Raw genomic sequence first — 21,600 nt, forward strand, 5'->3', positions numbered from 1 at the left:
TTAGTTTAAAAGATTTTTTACATTATTTAGTAATGTTTAATTTAAAATGATCTCTTTATAATAAAACTCTTCTGAAGAGTGAATCGTGTTTCAGGTCTCACTGAACGGCACAAACAACCACAAATGCATCACTGACACTTAAAAAAGGACACAAAACAGACATTCACAAAACGTCTCTCACACATATTTATTGTAAAAAATACATATAAAAACAATTTCTGAGACATACAAAAGATTGGAGCTTAGAAACAGCATATTGAACAGACAAAGACCAAGCCATTTTCTTGAATTTCATTACATATTTACAATTTAATAAATAAAATTCAATTTGTTTTTATACCAGAGAGTAAAGGCAGATTGTCCATATCTTGGGAATGCAGATACTGCTGTGGTGACTCTTCATTCTCATCTAATACATCGACCTCAAAGCACAGGGCAAACAGGGGATCAGTGCCCTGCGATTCAAAACCAAGGATTTAGGGACATTTATAGAAAATACCATCCTTGATTGGAGAGGAGCTAGTTTACACACAGAGCATTTAGCATTGGTAAAAACTGAGGTATTGCACCACACAGATTAGAGGGGGTAAGAAAGTAAATGAGAGTAATGTGGGGTTTTTAGATCGTCTATTATCAACAACCCAACCACCACCACCACCCCCCCAAACACACACACCCTTCCCAGCCAAAGTATACAACATCATAACTTATCACTACAACAAATGTAACATCTAATTATAAAAAGCACCTCTCTCACACAATGACAGACTTTTGGCATTATTTTTCTATTCTCCAATACAAAAAAAAAATAGAGAAACATGCACAGGGCTGCCCTCTAGTGGCGGGACAAGTCATAGCACCTCAGACTGCAAAATACCAGTGACCAGAAAAAACAAAACAAAAAAAACAACAAACGTGGCTAGGGTGAACAAACCACTAGGAAACCTGTGCACCAGGCTGACCTCTAAACTGATCCATACCGCTTGTTAGCGCAGAGATTAAAACACATTGAACAGACTCGCCGTTTGAGAAGGCAGCAAAAGCAATCAATTCATGTTTTTGTCGTTCCCCACTTTTCCCCTGGCCTGTGTACAACCTGTATCAGACATTATCTGTTGAGCAGCCTCACTGTTGGGCTTCCACCTCTGAGCTCAGCCCTAAAACCACAACTACACTACAAATACCTGCTTGCAAAAGAGCCCCTTCACCAGGCAAAGGTAATCAACACACACATAAGGCAAAGGAAAGCAATAATCATGATCATGATAATGTGATGATATAATATATAAACTCCTAAAAAAGGAATGGTGGGGGGGGGGCCTAGTTATGTAATAATTAGCCATCAGCTGTCCATAGCCTCCAGTGCTGGAAAGAGAGGGAGATGCCACATGGTGTCAACATGCCCCCAAAATACATTCCTCAATCCATCCGTCCTCCTCGATTTTGGCAGTAAACAGATGGCAAAAACTGTTGCTTGGGGTGTGGTCCAAGAAACCCAGGCCACACCCCAGAGAGTGAATGAATGAGGAGGAAGGAGGGGGGTAGTGGAACAAAAACCCAAACCGCATTCAAAGTACAACACGACCACATGAGCCGCCATGCGCTTGCGTACCAATGCCACATGTAACAGGACTTAAAAACTAGCATTAAAGGGGTCCTATTATGCTCCTTTGCATCTCTATATTTTTATTTTGGGATTCCGGCCGAGTAGCTTTGCAAGGTTCATAGTTCAAATTTTTATCTTACTGGCCGTTTAAGCAGCCCCTCCGTTTATCCTCTGACTGAAACATGCCATTTTCGTGTCGGTCACTTTCCGGCCTCCCTCCCTAAAAGCCCACTTTCTTCTGACTGGCCAACTTCCTGATGACTACGGCTGCTCTGCTCAACTCTCTGTGATTCACGGATTTTCCTGATGGACAGACAGATTTAAAGTAACCACTAACTCTAGCTGTCGTTAGCTAGTTAGCCGTGCAGCAAGCGTCCCTATCAGCTTAGCAGACTCTGCCTTGGCTTGAGCACAGGAGCTTTGGACCGCAGAAAGGACCATGGCTAACTAATGGCACCTACAGTTAGCAGTTACTTTAGCGACGAGTAAAGCCACCTGTCCATCGAGAAACTACATTTACTTCACAACCAAAATGCAAGACGTACTAAACAACCACCAAAACCCTTGAGATTAATCTTGAGCAGAGTGGTCGAGTAACTTAGACTGAGTGAGTGGATGGGCTTTGTGGGCATTCTGTGACTGGAGGAGATCATAAGCGTTTACCTAATTATGTGAAACTTTGGCCTTGTTTAATATGAACATCTGTCACTGTAATATTTATAATTATATAATAATAATAAATATAATTATATAAGGGAAAGCATAATAAGTCCCCTTCAAAGCTGGGATAGGCAAAGTTGGGGATACTAGCAAGAGTGCATGCAGGTTGGCTGTGCTTATTACAGTCCTGCAACAGGCACCTTTTTTTTTCATTTTTGTGTCAGAGCATTAGATTTATTGATTGCTGTCGGGATGTAAAGAGAATTTCAACAGATATTTTGAAAAATGCTTCTGAAATAAATTGCCTACCATAGTTTTAAAAAATGGAAAGGGTAACCCGCTTAACCAAGCAGACTTCTGGGCAATTACAGTAAACACACACACAAAGCCACACATTATGCTTCGGACATTTTCTATCCCTGGTCATCATTTAAACACACACACACACACACACACACACACACACAGTGGGCCCACACAACCTAATCTCAAACTCAAAAACGTAGGCCCGATCAGGCAGAGAACTGAATGCAGGTTGCCCGCACTGCCTTTCTTGTTGAAGCCTACAATTTAAAAAAAAAGCTTGCTGAGTTTTTTTTGTTGTTGTTGTTACTAGGCAAACACCAAATCACCTGTCCTTAGCCTAACCGTGACGTTGCTCTGAAGTAAACTCACAAATCTGATCCGATTGGACAATATGAAATGACATTGCGTGTTTTCAAGGCGTTCAGAGCGCTCCTACAAAAACACGTGACGCATAGGCCCACAGCAGCGCGCAAAACGCTGACTGCCTATTGAAAACAACTGAAAAAAAGACGCCTCTCACTGCAAAAACAGTGGCCTGTCTGAAAAAAAGTAAGCCTTAAAAGGACAAAAGTGCTCAAATTGGTGCAAACACCAGCGCTACTATGGCCCTATGAAATACCTACAACCCTCCTAAACACTCAGCAAGTAGCAGCACATTAAACTCAGAGCTAACTAACCACCTACAAGAACACTGACCTACTCAGAAAAACAATTAGCCCCCAAACTTCCCCTGAAATGTTTATAGGTAATAGAAAAAAGAAACACCTAGTAACGGCAGCCCCCCATTCCCCAAAAACAAGCCCTCAACCTCCAGCTAGTTCAAAGTAAAGCATTGTTTATGTGGAAACAGTTCAAGCTTTCAGTGTGAGGTTGGTTCATTTGGGGTTAGCCGAGGAAAGAAAACATTCATCCGATGTAGGACATAGAACAATACTCTTTCTGCAAAATACTTGATAAAAATGACCCATTTGGAGTGAGAAAAATTACAGAGGAGAGGATCCAGAGTCACCGTTCAGACAACTTTTTTCAGGTTACTCCCCAAGTTCAAGATCTTTCTGTGGCAAGTTCCATTGTTCTGGGATGATAACGTTTATTTGACATATTTTCTTTTTTTTTTGCTTTTTGTTTCGCAGATTCAAGCCCAGACCACTTCTGTTCCAACAAGGGTCTTGACCAGAGATTAGACTGAGCGGCTGTTTTTACTGTGAAATGGCCCACACCAAGTTTAAATGGACTGATCCAAACGGAGAGCGTCAGGTGTCGCTAACTGGAGCCTCCTCTTAGGATCATCTGTTCTCCGCTCAAATATAGGTTTGAGAGGGAAAGTGGGCTTTTATTTTTTTCAATTACAGATTTTATTGGGATTTTATTAGGATTCAGTGTAGTCTCCTGTAGGGATGGAAAAAGAAAGAGTGGCTGTCAGAGAAAGTACTGCATACTGTAATGACAGCAGGGCTGGACATTATGACTGACATCATTCACATTCATAATATTTTAAGTATAATTATCATGTGTTACGGCAAATCTATGCCAAAATAACAAAAAATATAATATCTGTTTGTGTTATGCATTTCATCAAACAAAACACTTTAATAATAATTTTGTTACCTGTTAATTACATTTAATGGCCTAATCTACTTCAACAGATGCAGAAAGAGGTAATGGATGATTTGTATTATCTTTACACTACAATTCAAAATGATAATCGAATAATTGATTAATCAACTAAAGTAATTTTGTAAGCAAAAATATCAACCATTCACAGCTTCCAGCTTCTCTATAGTGAGGATTTGATGATTGTCTTTGTCATACAGGATAGTTTACTGAATATCTTTGATTTGTTGGTCAGTTTAACTTAGGGATAGTTACTGAATAAAAATATCTGGGTATCTGGCTTAACGAGAAATGTACATTTAAGTACCATATAGACAATCACACCGTGTCAAAAACGTGGCTTCTTTTCTTTACAGAACCATTTTCCCTATTACTAGTTTAAAAAACCTTGTTGAGGCAGTTTTCTTATCAGTTTTGAATTTGGGAATGTCATTTATAGAAATTATGCTCTTTATTCTCATGTTTTTAACTCGTATCCAGACATCATTGCAAATGAGGGCAACTTCAAGGGTTCTTTAGAGTTTTAATGAATGTTTGAATTATCCTTATAGCTTAAATTCTTCCTCTGTGTTTGGTAGTTTTGGCCATAATCTACTCCAGTGACACCTTGGTAGCTTGTGGTTTATTATTTCAAAGATCCTTTCGTATTTTGGGTCTTAACATGGTTGTGCCTGATGTTCAACATCTTACATGTACATACCTGAGTCAGGTTGGTCACTGTGCAGAATACATGTGACCCATGAGTCAATCGAAGGGATGTTCGGGGCAGCAGGGTTTCACCTTGGACCATGAATCAATGCAGCTGCAGGGAGAAAGGACAGAGATGGGGGTGGGACACAAACACATAACATTATGATTTACTCATCTTAACAGGACAGAACCTCTATAGTGGTTTCTGAATGTGGACCCCCCTAAAAGGCTCCTCTTACTGACAGCGTGAAACCAAACTAAATGTAATCACTGCAGCAGGTTATGAATCATTTTAAGGGCTCTCTAGCTCGTTAAATGCCACAGGACCAGAGAGAAGATGTGAGACATGTGGTGGGCTGGTCCTTAGAAGCATTTTTTATTTCCCTCTCACTAATACAGATACAAACCAGTAGTCTACATTCAAGTAGTCAATCAACAGACAAAATAATCAGCAACTATTTAGATATGCCATTCACTGTTTAAGTAATTTTTCAAGCAAAGATGCCACGCAAGTTGCAGCTTCTCATCTGTGATGATTTGCTGCATTATTAATTAATTGAGAATGTTTGGGTTTTGGACTGTTGGTCGGACAAAAAGAGTAATTTCAAGATATGATGTTGAGCAGAAATTGTGATGCCCTTTTAAAACTTATAGATATAATAAAATAATGGAAATAATTGTTGCAGCCCTAAACTAATAAATGAATGTAGTGTTAAAAACAACTTTCCTTGTGTAAAGGGTGTGAACATGTAGTCTATAATTATTTTCAAGTGTTGTGTGAAAATGTGGCGTGGATTTTCAAATCAATGAGCACTTACAGCTGTTTGAACATGCAATGAAGACAACAAACAGAAATAGCAGGCAGGATCTTCACTATGATGATTACCTAATCTTGGTATATTTCAAGTCTCGGCAAGTCCAGTCTCAAAGTGTGCTGTAACTATGGGGAACCAAAGGTTCTTTAGAAGTTGTGTAACATTAAAGGTTTATTACAGAGTTCTTTGAAAAGTAAAATTTGTAGTAAATGGGCTGAAACATGCATAAACACTGGTGGTCCTTTAACAACTTCAAAGCTTTTCAAACTATTTGCTAGCAGAACACCGGATGTCTGTGACTCAGTATTATTAAAATGTTGTGATGGGGTAGTTACTTTCAGTTGTGAAAACTATTGGCAAATGTTCACTTGCTTGCTACAGGACAGAAACACACAAACTGTTGATCTTTTCTTCTGCTACATAAAGTGAGCAGATTTTCGCTCTATCCATTTTATCTCATGTTCAAATTATGATTCTTAATCAGCAGTGGTTTTAAAGATCACTTATAAGAACATTATATCATGGGAAAGGACAATGGGTCTCCAATTATCAGAAATGTGTAGTGATTATGTGCACTAGGACAGAACAACCTTTAGCGTCCTTAGCCTAGATAAATTGTTTCAGATCTGGAAATAGTCAAACATTTTCCTACCATATGCACAATGCCTGATTTTGTTACCCTCTAGGGGTGGGAATCACCAGAGGCCGCACGATACGATATTATCATGATATTTATGTTGTGATTCGATTTTAAATATATTGAGATATATTGCTATTTATTACCTTTTTCCAACTTCCAATTAGGTCCCTAAAGTCAAACTTTGTCAACATCTGTTTATCATTTTTCTGTTTGTTCATATCACTTTTTCAGTCCTCAATATCGTCCTGTTACGTTTTCTAGTAGACTGAAAAAAGAAATAGATTTCATTTTTCTAGTTCCATCTGCAGTTTATATAATAAAATATTGATACTTGGGGTCCATGTTTCGATACAGTATTGCCATGGCAAATATCACGATACTATGCTGTATCGATTTTTTCCCCCACCCATATTACCCTCCTCTTTTTAGTTGCATTTTATTACAATGCAAATACATCAAATGAAATTTGTTACCTCTTATGGTAGACGCAGAGGCAAGCCAGTCTAGCGATGGTCTCTCCCTGTACCAGATCCTCCAAACAGATGGAGCACTCTCCGCTGTCTTTACTGAGCACATCCGCTGTACACACACACACAAACACAAAGCAACCATAAGTGCTTCCAGCCTTTTTTTTTGTCTTTCTTTTTTTTAAAACAGCTGTCTGGTCCATTCCTGTGATATGATACTTACTATTGTAAGGTAGGGGAGGAGATGTGAGGCAGCTCAACAGGTGATCCTCGATCCGACCCCCCGGGAAAGGCTTAGAGCAGAAAGGACAGCGGATATCTGCACAGAGTGGAGCTGAGATTAACACACTGTGTCACAGCGAGACGTGAACGATAGATGCACAAGTGCTGTGTTTGGGTATCTAGATTACACAGGCTGACTTGGCAAACCAAAGAGCAGAAACACAGTCAGTGTAAAGGTTGTATTCTCAACCCAGAGATAGCGTATATGATGTTAACTTGAGTGTGGTTTGAAATGTTATTTTACTGCATGCACCATGCAAAACAATGGCTAGAGCTGTGAGTGGATGGGACAGATGGGCAGGAACAGTGCCTTGCTGCCCTACATTCTCCTCCATCTATGAGCTGCTGCCAGCAGTGAGCGGGCATGTGAAGTTGTGACCCATTTCTCTACACTCGCTGGAGGGCTGGCCCGGGAAACCCACCACACTGTTGTGTTTTGGCTCATCGTGTCATGTTTGGTGTCACACCACCGCAACGTCTGCCATTTGATTGTCTAATGCAGACCAAGTGTGCATTTTCACTTCCTTTGCAAACTCATGTTCCTGTTTTTAATACACTTTAAGGAAAAGATGTTTGGTTACTTATTGTTTTCAACTTGCACGCTGCAGGATTTAAACACCGACAACCACTGTCAACAGGTCTTGTGACATGAAAGAACTTGTATGTCACCACTTCCAGTTTTACGCCATGACTGTGCTTCATACAATAGGGTCTCTGATACTTTTTAGTCACCACGCAGGCACGGGAAAAGAGATTATCTGTTCAGGAATGTAAATTCCCAAAATAATCCATTTTAATTTCACACTGGGTAGATTAGGGGTTGCACAGGGAGATAATTTGATTTAGAATTATTAGTGTGATGTGAGCCTGTAAATGTATTAGTAGTAGTTTGTGCAATATTGAAACAATTGTAGATATCTTTGTTTGGCTTTAAAGGTTGTTCTGGAGTGAAGTTGAATTTTTTATGACTATTTTTAAGATTATGGCTGAGTAAAGTTGACAATGAATACCCCTACCTTCTTCTTTTTTTATTTTTACTTGGCCATCATATTCATATACTATCATGTCACTCCTGTCTTCAGTTAAATATCAGCTGTTTAATGTAACCATTAACAGCTATACCCCACATTTCGTAAATCATTTTATGTTGAGGTATTGATTCATTTAATTTTTGATGATATTGCACATGAATTCCATGTAACTTCTGTCTTCACATCTAAAAACCAGGCCAACCACAAACTACTGATGGAGACCAGCCAATGATTATGGCAAGTCTTAACTTATACAAATAAATAATAACAAATAATAATAATTTAAAAAGCACAAATACTACTGCACTGTGTAAATGTTAACTTACTGCCATGGCGGTTGTTAACACGATAAAGGCCGATCCAAGCCTCTGACACCGGCCGCTGGTGTGTGCCTCGAACTCGGGCGGACCTTGCGCCGACGCTGCGGGCGGAAGAGTGCCGATTCCCGGGCAGCCGCTCGGAAAAAGTGCGGTGGGGCGTGCGGCCTGTCTCCTCTCCGTGCTGATGTTCCGCTACGACAGGAGGCTCCGGGCTAATATTCCCGTCTTCCTCGGGTTTCCCTTCGCTGTTGTTGTCGTCTGCAGGTGACGCTTGGCTAATGCTGGAGGGGATGCTGTGGTGGTCAGCGGGGCTCCCGTCGGCACTCGCCCCGTGCTGCCCCAGGTCCGAGTCGCTGCACTCCTCCGATCGGCTCCGGTTGGCCTCCGTGTCCTCGAAGCTCCCGGAGAAATCGACCATGAGACTGGTGGGCCTGGTACAGCGGGCTCGCCGATAGGAATCCCGCTTTGTGCCATCTTTTCCGAAAGCAGAGGGCACCGGGTCTTCCTGTAGACGACTTGCTCTCGTCCCCATCTCTAGCAAGCTAGCTAGTTCAGCTGGCTAGCCGAGCTGCTTCCTCCAAGCGAACCACCACCGAACAAGGGAGGCGAGTTAACCTCGAAACGACCCTTAAACTGTCAAATGTTCGCCTGGGAGCTTTAAATAATTACAAATGCCTGGCAACCGAGACAAACGAAGAAGATATCCGTAGCTCGACGTTACTTCTCGGGCTTCAATGTGTCCTTACTGTCCACATTTTTCCTTTCTCTTTGACGTGCCCGTTCTCGCTGCTGCAGCGGAAATAGACCGTTTTAGCTTCCTCCTTTGCGCCGCGCACAGATAGTTACGGTAACGTCACTATGCCAGTTTGAAATATATATGTTTAAACTGCTGCTAATATATATATATTACATTAAATAATAATATATCTAAACATGAAGCAGTTTGACACGTTTATTTAGCAATTGTTGTGTTTTTTAGGAATTATTATTTTTGTTTTCTTCTTAAGCAATTCTGCCTTCATTCGACTTAGAGCAAGGGTACTTAACGTTTGAGAAACTAGCAAGGGACTGCTACATTTTGACAAGGATCCCTCCAAAGCCACTTCCCTCAAAACACATTTTCACACGCAGTGAGTGCGCAGGTAGACAGATGGTTGTCTTTTGTCGCAGATATTTATTACTTGCTGTTGGTTTGTAAAGAGAATTTCAACAAATGCTTGTGAAATAAATTGCCTGATCCAGCTTTCACATTCGATCATTCGATGGTGGCAGTGCATATATGTGGTATTACGGTAAAAAAAAAAAGAGTGCAAAATAACACTGACCAGTCAGCGCTCTCTAGCCAAGAAGCTGCTTCTCGCATGAGGAAATCAACATCTACACTGTCCCTAGGCGTCCGAAATACACACTAACACTGAACTATAGCAAACGTTAACATCAGATACACCAGAGGACACGTTTGTTCAGAGTCAGTGCTCGGCCCGTGGAGGGTAAACTCTGGTGTTTGTGGTGAGTTTTTAGCTTCTGATCTGGGTGTTTATAGCTAACCACCACACCTACACAAACGCATTAGTCATTGCGAGAAAGTAACAAGGCTACTAGTAAATATATTGCCTGGTGTTGGATGTAGAAGTCTTCGTTTGTGGAAATTAAATCCACTGGCTGTGGATGTTAAACATTTGTTTGAATACATGTAAGATAACGCTGCTAATTTGAAGACATGGCTTGTAGTACATAACGTTAGGCTCTTAAAACTTGAAACTCCTTTGTATTTATTAAAACATTTTCTGTCTGTGTTTCTGGTGAGCAGCAAGCTATGTGGAGGGATTCATTCATTGTATTTTACTAATGTTTTGCATGTTATCTATGCTTCTGGTTTATATGAAACTGTGAAAAGTCAGTTGGGGCTGTATGCTGACTGTTTCTAGACTTTGTTCTCCTTTTATGAAGGCTTTCAATAAACACACCCTTAAAGATCATAGTACAACGCTTGTTCAAACAGTTGAAGGAATGCTGCTGAATTACTATGTAGTTTGTGAGAGCAGGAACTCAACGTTTTGACAGCCTTTGACCCTCTGATTGATGTGTTTCTTTACAGAGATGAGGGCACTGACTTTGCATCAGGCAAATGTGGCCCAAGGAGAGCCGCACCATGCTAGATGTGGAAGGAGTTTGTCTTCCAACTATGCTCCTCTGGAGAATAAGCTCTTAGCTCAGACCTCCACACTGATGCCCCAGCCTTGCCCTCCAATCTTAAACTCTGCAGCTTGCCCCTCTCTCCAGCCCTCCAGCCTGTCTTCCACCTCCTCGTCCTTTCTCTCTACCTCTTCCTTCTCACCTGCCCTCACCTCTCCTCTCCTCAGCACCGAGAACAAGCTCCTAAATAGCCATTCACCTCATCTCTCTTTTTCCCTGACTTCCTCTACATCTGTACCCAACGACTCTCTGCTTTGCACATCCCTGGCCAGCAGTGCTCTGCTCAGTCATTTTGCTCATCCCCCTTCAGTCCTCCAACATGCTCTGGGTGGTGAACAGAAGAGGGATGTTGGAGGAGACGAAGGCAGAGAGGAAACAATTGAAGTGATGCAGTCCTCTTTTGAAGAAACAAGTGTGGTAAATGAAATTTGTTTTACTTTTTTGACCAAATAAAATTACCTTTGTTGCTAAAACACTGTTGTTGATGCGTCCCTTTTGGGCAGTATTACTGTTTTAATGCTACTTCTCCTGCATCAGACACATTCTGAGGAAGATGACGTTTTGCCCGAAGAGGAGATGGAGGTGGAGGATGATGACGCTGGGACAGCCATGATATTACCTTTCCTGGAAACAGAATTGGGCAGCGAGGATTTCGAACAAGCTCTGGTCAACAGGCAGGAGGAATTTGCTGAGTTTGATAGAGGAAATGAAATTGTTGAAGAGGAGCTGAATGATAAAAAGGTAGGAGAAAATATGTATGTAGAAAAAATCTTTTCTGCGCCAGTGCTACCAAATAATTTTCCTGTGCACTTAATTTTATGTGTTGATTATAGTGATTCATCTGAGTTGTGAACACATACTTAATTATCTTTCTGTGTTTTCCTTAGTATCTCCTGCTGAACGAGGTGTGTTGCTCCCTGGTCAAGAAGTGCAAAGCACCAGGCCAGAAAGACTGGGACTCAGAGGACAGTGTTTGGACCAGGATCACAAATCTGGCGAAGGACATCTCTGTCTGTGACCCACAGTTTCTTCTCAAGGTGCGTATGCATGGTGGCTGTCTGTAGGGCTATGTATCTGAAGGCATTTTTATTTGTAAACTGGATTGTAGCTCTACAACTGCTATTTTAACTAAAGTGATGATGTTTCAACTCTACTGGGACTTCATTAGGTTGTTATGATCAAGCAAAACAACCCAGAAAAAAATGTATTGTATCAGTTCACATTTAGTCATTTAGCTGACGCTTTTATTCAAAGCAACTTACAATTGCAATATATGTCAGAGGTCGCACGCCTCTGGAGCAACGAGGGGTTAAGTGTCTTGCTCAGGGACAAATTGGTGGGTGTGTCACAGTGGGGAATTGAACCTGAGTCTCTTACACCAAAGGCATGTGTCTTATCCACTGCACCACCACCAGTTATGATGGAAATCTCTAGAATCAGTAGAAAATAGAAATATTTTAATCCGTTTTATTAAAATATTTCTTGAACATAGCTTGTGCTGCATTAGCTTCTTTTTTGCCAAACAAACAGGACAGTGGAATTTATTTTCAGATCAGTTACTGAAACATGACTGTCTTTGTTGCACAGTGAAAACAATCAAAGAGGACTGTACACATTATGACAGTAAAGGCTTCTAATCGTTTTCATCAGTCATGTGTGGTGTACTTGTTCTTTCTTTTGACACTCAGGTGGCAGTTTACACTCGCCAGGAGTTGAACATCCGCATCACAGCAAACTTCTTATTGGCTCTGGCTGCCAGTCAGCCCTCCACCAAGCCACATGTCCGCAGATACTTCTGTGCTGCTGTACAGCTGCCCTCAGACTGGCTGGAAGTAGTCCGAATCTATAGTACAGTAAGTCATAGCGAGCGCCCGCTGTGTGGTTGACTCTGGATGAATCCGTGCTGTTAGTTCTGACCAGCCTAAACAATGTTTGTCTGTTTCCAGTGTTTCAGCCACTCCCTGCCAATGTGCCTGAAGAAGGCAATGGCTGACAAGTTCAAGCAGTTCAGCGAGTATCAACTGGCCAAATACAACACACGCAAACAGCGCTGCAAACACAACCGCAACAGGCGCAATGCCAAGGTAGTGAAGAATTTAGTTTAACGTTTTTCATGAAGTTCAATGTTAAAACTAAGGTTAAACCAAACAATATCAATATTACATCCCTGTTATTAATAGTTAACAGTGTCAGTATTAGTGTCTCTTTCGTTTATTGTTTTCACTGTAGTTTTACATGTAAAGTTTGACACCCACACTGTTTAACACCTCCACTAAAAATATATCAAAGGTTTGTGCGGTTTCTATTTTGTACAATTGAGTCATCGCTCTAAATTAACATTCTGTGCATAAGTGGCTCAGATATCCTCTCTTGATCACCATGGTTTGTTCTATGTACGCTGTCATTGATTTCCAGAAACCAACTGATCAGCAGCTGACCCTGTGGGCGAACTTGCTCAGAACAGATGCATCTATTCTGAAGAAGTTTGTAAGTCCATATACAGTACCTATTTTTTGTTGTGGTGTCACTAAATAGTTTTTTTTAATAAATGTTTTTACATTTTGAGTTATTTGTAAGTGTTTTCTCAAGTAATTTAGCTAGGCTTAGGTACTTAAGTCACTGCAGATTGTTACACGAAAAAGGTTTTGGCAACATTTATTCTGAACATCAAGACCCACCTTCTTGGAGTTTTAGAAGAAACCTCTTCACATGGGTAACACTGGTTTATGTGTGCACAGTTGCAGGTAGAGGGCAGGGAAGTGGTGGATAAAAAGCAGAGTGAGTTCAATATAAAGAAGATGATCAAGAGGCTTCACATAAAAGAACCTGCTGAACATGTTATGGCCATTCTGGGAAAAAAGTAAGCCACACATACACACACAGACATTCACACACTGCATACTACAAGCAAAGTAAAAGGTAGATTTTACAACACAGAGGTGAAGGTGTAGTTCCCTTTATGCTACTCACAAAAAGCTAACGCTATAAACAAATGTGATATACACACGGTTTTACTATCACTGAATCAGCTGGTTGAATTTAGTTGGTGTTAAGTATTTATCACACAGAGCAAGCCATACACATAACATTGAACCGCTATCTGTCTCTCTACTTCAGTTTACTCAAGAACTTCACATATTCCTCCAGTGGTGGACATTCTGTAACAGTTTACTTTAACCCCCACCTCCTCATGAAAATGTGCAGAATGGTCCAGTTAACCTGTACAAGAACTATGGACTCTTTATTACCCTATTTTCACACACTTAAAGCTCCTTATTTAGAAGAAACTGAGCATTTACTATCCTTCAGCACTTGAATAATTTACTGTTTAGACAATATGAACACAGCAGAGTGGTCAGAGGAGGGGAGAATAAGGAGAAAGGGGTCTGTTTAGTTTCAGTCTCAGGCCTGGTGTGTTTTCTCTGTTGTCCCAGTGGCTAGTCACTGGGCTTGTCCTGCTTCCATTTAAAGTTGTGGTTGTGTTGGTCCCAGGTATCCTGCTGACCTGAAGACGTTTACCCGCAGTGGAATAAAGGGCGTGTGGGACAGGGAGAGAGCCGGGCAGCGAATGACGCTCAAAGAGCCAGAGACCTGGGAACGGCTGCTCAGCCGGGAGGGCAACAAAGCCGCCACCTGGGAGAAGCTCATTGGTCTGCTGAGCACATACATTATTCCAAAATACCCAAAGTTCAACTGTTTCTTTTAATTCATCCAAGGAAATTTGAACACTTTTTTTTCCTTTCCCTCATAAGTTTCGAGAAGTTGTCTGTGTCATTTGTTTGAAAGAATGAAAGCCCCACCTTGTTAGGGAGATTTACAACATGCACAGGCTTGCTGGCCAGAACACTGTAATTTCTGTATCATCAGTTCCAAGTACATGACGGTGGGAAAATGACTGTCCGTCATTACTGTCGACAATCAACAAAGCAATGAATACAACATATTTTCCAGTGCATACACTGGTTGGGCAATCCACAACACTCTTTACACAAGACACGAGTCCAAAGATGCATTTATACATTTGAAATTACACATGCTGTCACAATCTATTAACACATAAACACAAACATGCCTGTGATCATGCATGTTGATGAATAACCTCTCTCCTGTGCAGACAATAAGTCTCTTCCATTCATGGCCATGCTGAGGAACCTGAGGAACATGATTGTTAAGGGCATCAGTGAGGCTCATCACAAGAAGATCCTCAGCAGACTGACCAATAAGGTGAGCTCCAACAGAGTGAAACATGTACTTAAAATAAAAATTGGAAGCCTTTTAAAAAAAAAATGTAAATACATTTAGTAAAGGTAAAGGAGAGAGTTTCGTGACATGTTGTATTTTGAGACTTTTTTTTTTATAGAGGAGTCAGATTTGTGGTGGTAATGTTTCGTTTGTATGGCACAGTTTATGAAGTTCTTTCTGTAACCACGTGTTGGTGATGTGTTTACAGAAAGCAGTCATTCAGAGCCGACAGTTTCCCTTCAGATTCCTCATGGCCTACAAAGTCATCATGGACCTTTACAGTCTGGGTGAGAAACGTCAAACTCTTGTCTGAAACTCTGATTAAAGAAACTCCCTTTCAGGTAGCTCAGTTTATCACATTCCACTTATTCTGCGTTTGGAAAAAGGCTGAAAGTCCAATCATGACATTTAAAAAAAAAAGAACAACAAATCTTGTGTGAAAATTAGGCCTGCAGCTAATGTTGATTGTCATTATTGGTCAATTATTAACAATATGAAAAATGTAGAATAACGCCAGCCTCATACTTTAAAATCAGCAATGTTTCATATATTTTTTGCATCTCTGTCCTCTAGCCTCAGCCCAGCCTCAGCGTCAGAGCAAGCACTCCCCCCTGTTAAAGAGATCCTGAAGGGAATCCTGAAGAAGGTTCCCAAGAGCAAGCGCTTCAATCGTTGGACTGGGGGACGACTTCAAGGAGCAGGATGAGGGTGACACTTGGAGTGCCGTTTATCTACCGACAATACAGAATGAAGAAGGACCAGCTCCTGAAGGCCAAGTATGAGAATGTCCTTTGAATTTTAGTAGTTTTCTCTGCATTCAAAGATGCAGATAAGAAGTGCTTTTGACCGCCTGTTGCGGTTGTGTTATTTTAAAACGTGCATGGATGTACTCAGTTATATAATGCAACGATTTCTGTGTCTGTCCATCCAGTAAGATCCTGTACTCTGTTGCTCTGTTGGACCGTTACCGCAAAGCTCTGGAGACGGCGGTTCAGATCTCCTGTCGTTACAATGTGCCCCCGCTCCCCGGACGAACCCTTATCGTGCTAACTGCTAACTTGAGGCATTCTCAGTCCTGGAATGAGAATATGGACTTCTGCCTCCCGCCAGATCTCAAGGAACAAAACAAGGAGGAGGAAGAGGAAGAAGAAGTGTGCACAAGGACAGGGGTGAAGAAGAAGAATGAGGAGGAGAATAAGCTCACTGCATCTGTAAGGGCCTGTTGTGTTCTGATTAGCAATAACAAAAAGGAAGAATGACATCTGAGCAATTTGACTTGAAAAGAAATCAGAAAACTCTATACCAATTAGTGTTATTTGAACTGTATTCTTTTTTTTCTCACTAATCTCTCCTCATTCTTACGTTCTCTCAGATTTTGGAGGTGGCAGTTCTTCTCTCTCTGATGATTGGCAGCAGTGCCGAGGACAGTCAGCTCTGCTTAGCTGATTGGAGTCACTGCGAAGAAGTCAAGCTGAAGTCTGATGTTCTCTTGGATAATGTCAGGAGTGTGATGGAGCAAGTAGAGGTCTGGACTTTTTTCTGTGGCATCCTACTGTGTGTCATGTCATGAAAATGTTTTTTCATCCTCTTTTAACGTCTCATACCAGCATTAATTTTATGTAGAATGATTAAACATCTAATTACTTCAAAAATAAGTTAAATATGGATGGACACTACTGAATTATATTTCTGCATTAGTAGACTAACATTTGAGCTGTGTTTAGAAGGATGTTACTATTCAGTCAATTTTGGCTTTATTAATAAATACTTTTCTTTTGCAGGTGTATAAATAAGTCATGATGCTAAGGACTGCAGTTACTTGTCCACATTGCTCACCAAGAAAAACAAGGTTAGTATATTTGTACATACATGGTTGTAAAACAGAGATCAGTGATCTTTAAGGGAAATTTATTAAGGGAAGAAATTTTAAATAAATAACTGATTATAAAGTCTTTACTTTTGTGTGATAAATGCTTAAAAGCACCTAATGGAACTGGCTTGCAGCTCAGTTTTACAAAAGAGACAGCTGAAGTTTCGAGGTTTACATTTGACAAGGCAGAAAGATGTTCCACCTGCATGCAAGTCTTTTATTTTTAGCTGTGGCCTTTCTGTCTTTGAGGTTTTACATTTTAACACTTGCATCTGCGATTTAATGATATTTGCTGAGCCAATACTGGAATTTAAGGTACAGGTTACTTCTGTTTTGATTAAGGATCAGAAAAGGGTGACAGCCGTTGCTTTAGATAACAGTACAAGATGCTTCCTTGTAATCCTTGACCTTGTTGCTCAGGTGGACAACATCATCACAGTAACTGACTCCTGGAACTATGATGATGTCAGTACACCATCAACAACTACAAGAAGGAAATAAACCACAAAACCCTCTTTGTGAGAATCCTCTTGTCAGAGAGGTAATGTTCCAATGTGCTGCTGTAGCTGCTATTACTCCTATATCTCACAGACATTGGGAAGCTAAAGTTGCACTCACATCTATCACAGTGACTGATGACTTTACACTTTTCTTTTCAGCACAGGCAGGTACTTTTTATGTTGTTTTTGTGAACTTGCAAAAATGTACAGTAAAGAAGACGCAAACTCAAATGGACTGAGATTTAGCTTCCAGCTTGTTTTTGTTTCAAACTTTTCCTGAATGCATTTAATGTTTTACTGCTTGCAGAAACTCAGAGTACATCGCTGACAGGAACTGTGTGGAGCTGGCAGGCTTCAGTGAACAAATACTGAGGTAAAATGTCTGGTTATTCATTTTAATCCAAAAACAGATGATTTATATAGATGTAATAATTTTAAGCCCATTGGCACTTTAAAGCAAACTCTTGGGTTTCTGGTTATGATATATCGATAAAGGTGGGAATGTATTTATTAATTTATTTATTATTTTTTCATGGTAAGCTAAGCTAACCTGCCGCTAGCTGTAGCTTCATATTTATCCTAGAGACATGAGAGTGGGAACAACACTGAACAAAATTATAAACGCTTATCAAACACTTATCAAGATGCTGATCAGAAAACATGGGTTTTGCACAGGGGTGCCTTAGGCTGGCCACAACAAAAGGCCACTTGAAAATGATGAATGGGGGCAAAAACAAAAGTGTTACGTAATAATTTTGTTCAGTATATCTTTAACTCTTTTCATTGAACTCTTGCCAAGAATAAATAAATTTAAGAATAAATGTATTTCCCACACCTTTGAACTATTTCTTTAACTATGTGACCAGGTTTGTGGCAGAAAGAGGATCATCCAGGCTGCTGGACCATGTGGAGCATTTAGACAGACTGCACAACATCCCACCACCAGAGGGAGCTAAAGGCACTCAGACAACAAACAGAGTTGTCCCAATACCAGCCAGCCCCAAGTTGAGGTCATTTTATTTTCATGGGGATAAAAGCAATTCTGAGCAGTTTTCTGACTTGATGCTTAACATTAAAGGCCCGCTTTCCAAGACATTTTTCGCCCTGCCTTTGAGTCACTAGTTTAACACCATCTCCTTCCTCTGTCCTCAGGTGGCGAGGTGTACGTGTGTTTATCTCCTCCACCTTCAGAGACATGCACGCTGAGCGCGATATCTTGGTGCGGAATGTGTTTCCTGAGCTCCGGCGTCGTGCTGCGTCACACTGCCTCTACCTGCAGGAGGTGGAGCTGCGTTGGGGAGTGACGGAGGAGGAGTCGGGGCGAGCCACCGAGCTGTGCCTGTCAGAGGTCTGCCGCAGCCAGATGATGGTGGGAATCCTGGGGGAGAGGTACGGCCTGGTGCCTCCCAAACCTGTCCTCCCTGACCTGCCACAGTACAGCTGGGTAAGATTTCATGAAAAAGAATTAAAGAATTAGTAAGTAGATCTGTGTACACAAGGTGTTAATTGCTCTTTGATTATATAAAGAACTGATTCTTTATTCTGTGCAAGAACCTGCTTTATTTTTAGCAACTGGAAAGGTTTAAAATATATTAAAAGGGAGAAATGTCAGCAACAGTAACTATTACGTTATTGTTACAGATCAGACCTCTGTAGAAATATTTAGATTTTGTGATATGCACAGAAAAATCTAACTACATGTAATAAGTGAATGTGTCTATTTTTAAATGTGAATTTGAATTTTAAATGTTCTTTGTGTGCAGCTGGCGTCGGCCCCTGCAGGCCTGTCCATCACAGAGATGGAGATCCGTCAGTTTCAGGCTCTTTTCCCCGACACAGCACACCAGCGAATGTTCTGCTACTTCAGAGATCCAAACATCACCAAGTATGCAATCCATGCTCACATTCACACATGACAATTTGTCTAAACATTTCTCTTTTATGCTCTTTAAGTTTGAATGAACAAATCAATTAAATGGATTACTAACTCTTTCTGATCATTCTGACAAAATGGGCATAGGATGTAGATGGTATTTGTGGTTCCCTGAAGTTGGTTTCGATGCTGTAGTACTACTTTGCTGGTAAACCATTTTCTGTTTTAATTTAACTGCCCTCTGTTTCTCAGATCAGTTCCGGTGGCTTGGAGAGCTGACTTTGTTCCTGAATCAAAGGAGGCAGAGTCTAAAATGGCCTCTCTGAAGAGCAGGATCCGGGAAAGTGAAGTCAAGGTCACTGAAAAGTGAGTCATCTCGGTCATTTCTTTTATACTGCTGCTGTGGCAATAAAACAATAATTCACTATAATTTTATAATACTTTAATTTGAAAAGTAGTTTTTTGGTAGACCTACTGGTTTTTCGGTATCAACTGATGAAGTATTCTTAAAAAAATAGCATATAGTTTTACCACTAAAATATAATTTTTAGTGTGTTAGTTGAGCCTACTTGTGTGTTTTTCTGACATAGTTACCCATGTGAGTGGGGAGGCGTTGTGGAGGGGAGACCATATCTGAAAAACCTGGACCACTTTGGCAAGGCCGTGCTGGAAGACCTCTGGATGGCCGTAGTAAAGCAATTTGTTGAAGTTAGTTATTTTGATAATTTAGTCAATTTAATTTACAAACTGCTCATTAACTAAACATGGATATGGGAAACCAAGTGGTGGACGAAGTATTGAGAAAGTGACATCAAAAGCTGCTTTCAAAATGTCAAAAATTAAATACAGTACATTAGCATCAAAATCAATCAAAAGTAAAAGTACTTCCCGGTCAGTGTTGTATTATTATATAATTGGATCATTATTAAAGATGTAGAAATATGTAAACAATATTTAAATTATCTAGTTAGTGGTGGTGGAGTTATTTTAACGTGTTCATATACTGTTGGGTTTAATGTATATTAATGCATCATTATTAACTACTCCAACAAGTCCATATGTTTTTTTGTTTTTTTTAATGTAAAATCTTAATCTGAGTGGAGTAAAAAGTGCAATATTTTCCTCTAAAATGTTGTGAAGTATAAGTATAAAAGACCCTAATAGAATAGAAATACTTAAGTGCCTCAAAATTATAATTTACTTCTATACTTTACTTTCCACCATTGTGTAAAACCACTAAAATTACAAAACTCCTAATTTACCGTGCAGTCTCTTTTTTTATTTTTTTTCGTCAGCAATTGGCTAATATAGCACATAACATAAAATATATTGCAAACAACACCTCATTATTCCCCATGTGGCAGGAGGACGACGAGGCGGAGGCTGTGTCCGAAGTGACTGAGCAGGAGGTGCACCAGGGGGCGTTGCAGAGGCAGTTCTTCGGCAGGGCAAAGCTGATGTCCGGGGCTGTCGAGATAGTGGAGCAGGTCCAGGCCAAAGGAGGGATGATGGTGGTAGAGGGAGGACCTGGAGAGGGCAAAACTGTATTCATGGTAAATTTCTTAAAGGAATTTAGTTTTATTCTATTCTTCCACCTGGAATTTGATTACAAGTTTGGACAAAATAAAAGAAACACCAGATGAAGGCTTGCTTGTTCTTCAAAAGCTGCAAACATTGGAGAAACACTAACATGCTCGTATTATTAGTACGATTACGCCCAGGTTTTGTGTTTTTTATTCAACTCTCATTATCAGCTGTTAAATGTGATGATGTCTTTTTGAACATTTTGATTTGACATGCAATGATACGGAGCATGATTTCAAATAGGGCTAACGATGCAACTAACAGTTACTTTTGTTACTGATTAATCTGCTTATAATTTAATGGATTAAGTGATTAATTGTATGTTTTATGAAATGTCAGGAAAAATTGCCCATAACTGTTTCTCAGAACCCAAGATAACATCTTGAAATGTCTCCATTTCCAATTATATTAATCTTCACATTAGAGAAGCAAATAGAATTTGAAGAATTAATAGATTATCAAAATAGATTTATAATCAAGAAATGAATTAAGCACCACAAACTACATCCTTCAAAATCATCAGTTGAATTAACACCTCTGTTTAATTGTTTCAACAAAACTGAACATTAAACCTTAAACCTACCGTAAATATAGGATTTATTACAGAACTGTTGTATTAGACTGCTCTAGTCTGAGCTAGGTGTACTTAAGAAACGGGCAACTGAGTGTAAATTCACTGCTCACTGTTACCCATGTGCATCTCTCGCCACACAGGCGTCCCTAGCAGACACCCTCAGGACTGGAGTTAAGTCCAGGACAAACCTCGTCTGTGATGTCATCTCCTACTCTACAGCTGCGAGCCAGTCGGCACGCTCTGTGGAAAACCTGCTTCGTTGCCTCGTTCAGTGGCTGAGGAAGATGAAAGATACTGAGGAGGAATCACCTCTTCCCCATTCTTACAAGT

General features: G+C 40.4%; 2 protein-coding genes across 2 annotated transcripts in view; one reads left to right on the top strand and one right to left on the bottom strand.

Annotated features, from left to right (window-relative positions):
* Window positions 1-167: 167 nt before the first annotated feature.
* Window positions 168-9,225, bottom strand: zgc:66427 (uncharacterized protein LOC406256 homolog). Its single transcript, XM_038717446.1, has 5 exons — window positions 8,438-9,225; window positions 7,022-7,117; window positions 6,805-6,910; window positions 4,887-4,988; window positions 168-3,961 (listed from the first exon to the last, which is right to left on the bottom strand). Exons 1-4 carry the CDS (start codon window positions 8,961-8,963, stop codon window positions 4,931-4,933), a joined length of 786 nt encoding a protein of 261 aa, XP_038573374.1. The 5' UTR covers window positions 8,964-9,225; the 3' UTR covers window positions 168-3,961; window positions 4,887-4,930.
* A 532-nt stretch (window positions 9,226-9,757) lies between these two features.
* The window catches only part of tep1 (telomerase-associated protein 1), a 28,771-nt gene continuing 16,928 nt past the window's right edge, over window positions 9,758-21,600 (top strand). The window contains 26 exon segments of the mRNA XM_038719362.1: window positions 9,758-9,940; window positions 10,530-11,044; window positions 11,165-11,368; window positions 11,515-11,664; window positions 12,316-12,480; window positions 12,574-12,711; window positions 13,043-13,114; window positions 13,366-13,487; window positions 14,120-14,277; window positions 14,742-14,851; window positions 15,078-15,156; window positions 15,454-15,540; window positions 15,543-15,645; window positions 15,801-16,080; window positions 16,242-16,423; window positions 16,664-16,718; window positions 17,160-17,205; window positions 17,208-17,280; window positions 17,547-17,612; window positions 18,106-18,249; window positions 18,392-18,683; window positions 19,003-19,124; window positions 19,365-19,478; window positions 19,703-19,820; window positions 20,477-20,665; window positions 21,411-21,598. Of these exon segments, the coding sequence (XP_038575290.1) occupies window positions 10,532-11,044; window positions 11,165-11,368; window positions 11,515-11,664; window positions 12,316-12,480; window positions 12,574-12,711; window positions 13,043-13,114; window positions 13,366-13,487; window positions 14,120-14,277; window positions 14,742-14,851; window positions 15,078-15,156; window positions 15,454-15,540; window positions 15,543-15,645; window positions 15,801-16,080; window positions 16,242-16,423; window positions 16,664-16,718; window positions 17,160-17,205; window positions 17,208-17,280; window positions 17,547-17,612; window positions 18,106-18,249; window positions 18,392-18,683; window positions 19,003-19,124; window positions 19,365-19,478; window positions 19,703-19,820; window positions 20,477-20,665; window positions 21,411-21,598 (3,770 nt within the window). The 5' untranslated portion in view covers window positions 9,758-9,940; window positions 10,530-10,531.

The sequence above is a fragment of the Micropterus salmoides genome, unplaced genomic scaffold (assembly GCF_014851395.1).
Source record: "Micropterus salmoides isolate LMB-PRFRI ecotype aquatic unplaced genomic scaffold, ASM1485139v1 Ms_hic_scaffold_14, whole genome shotgun sequence".
In the NCBI taxonomy this organism is placed as follows: domain Eukaryota; kingdom Metazoa; phylum Chordata; class Actinopteri; order Centrarchiformes; family Centrarchidae; genus Micropterus; species Micropterus salmoides.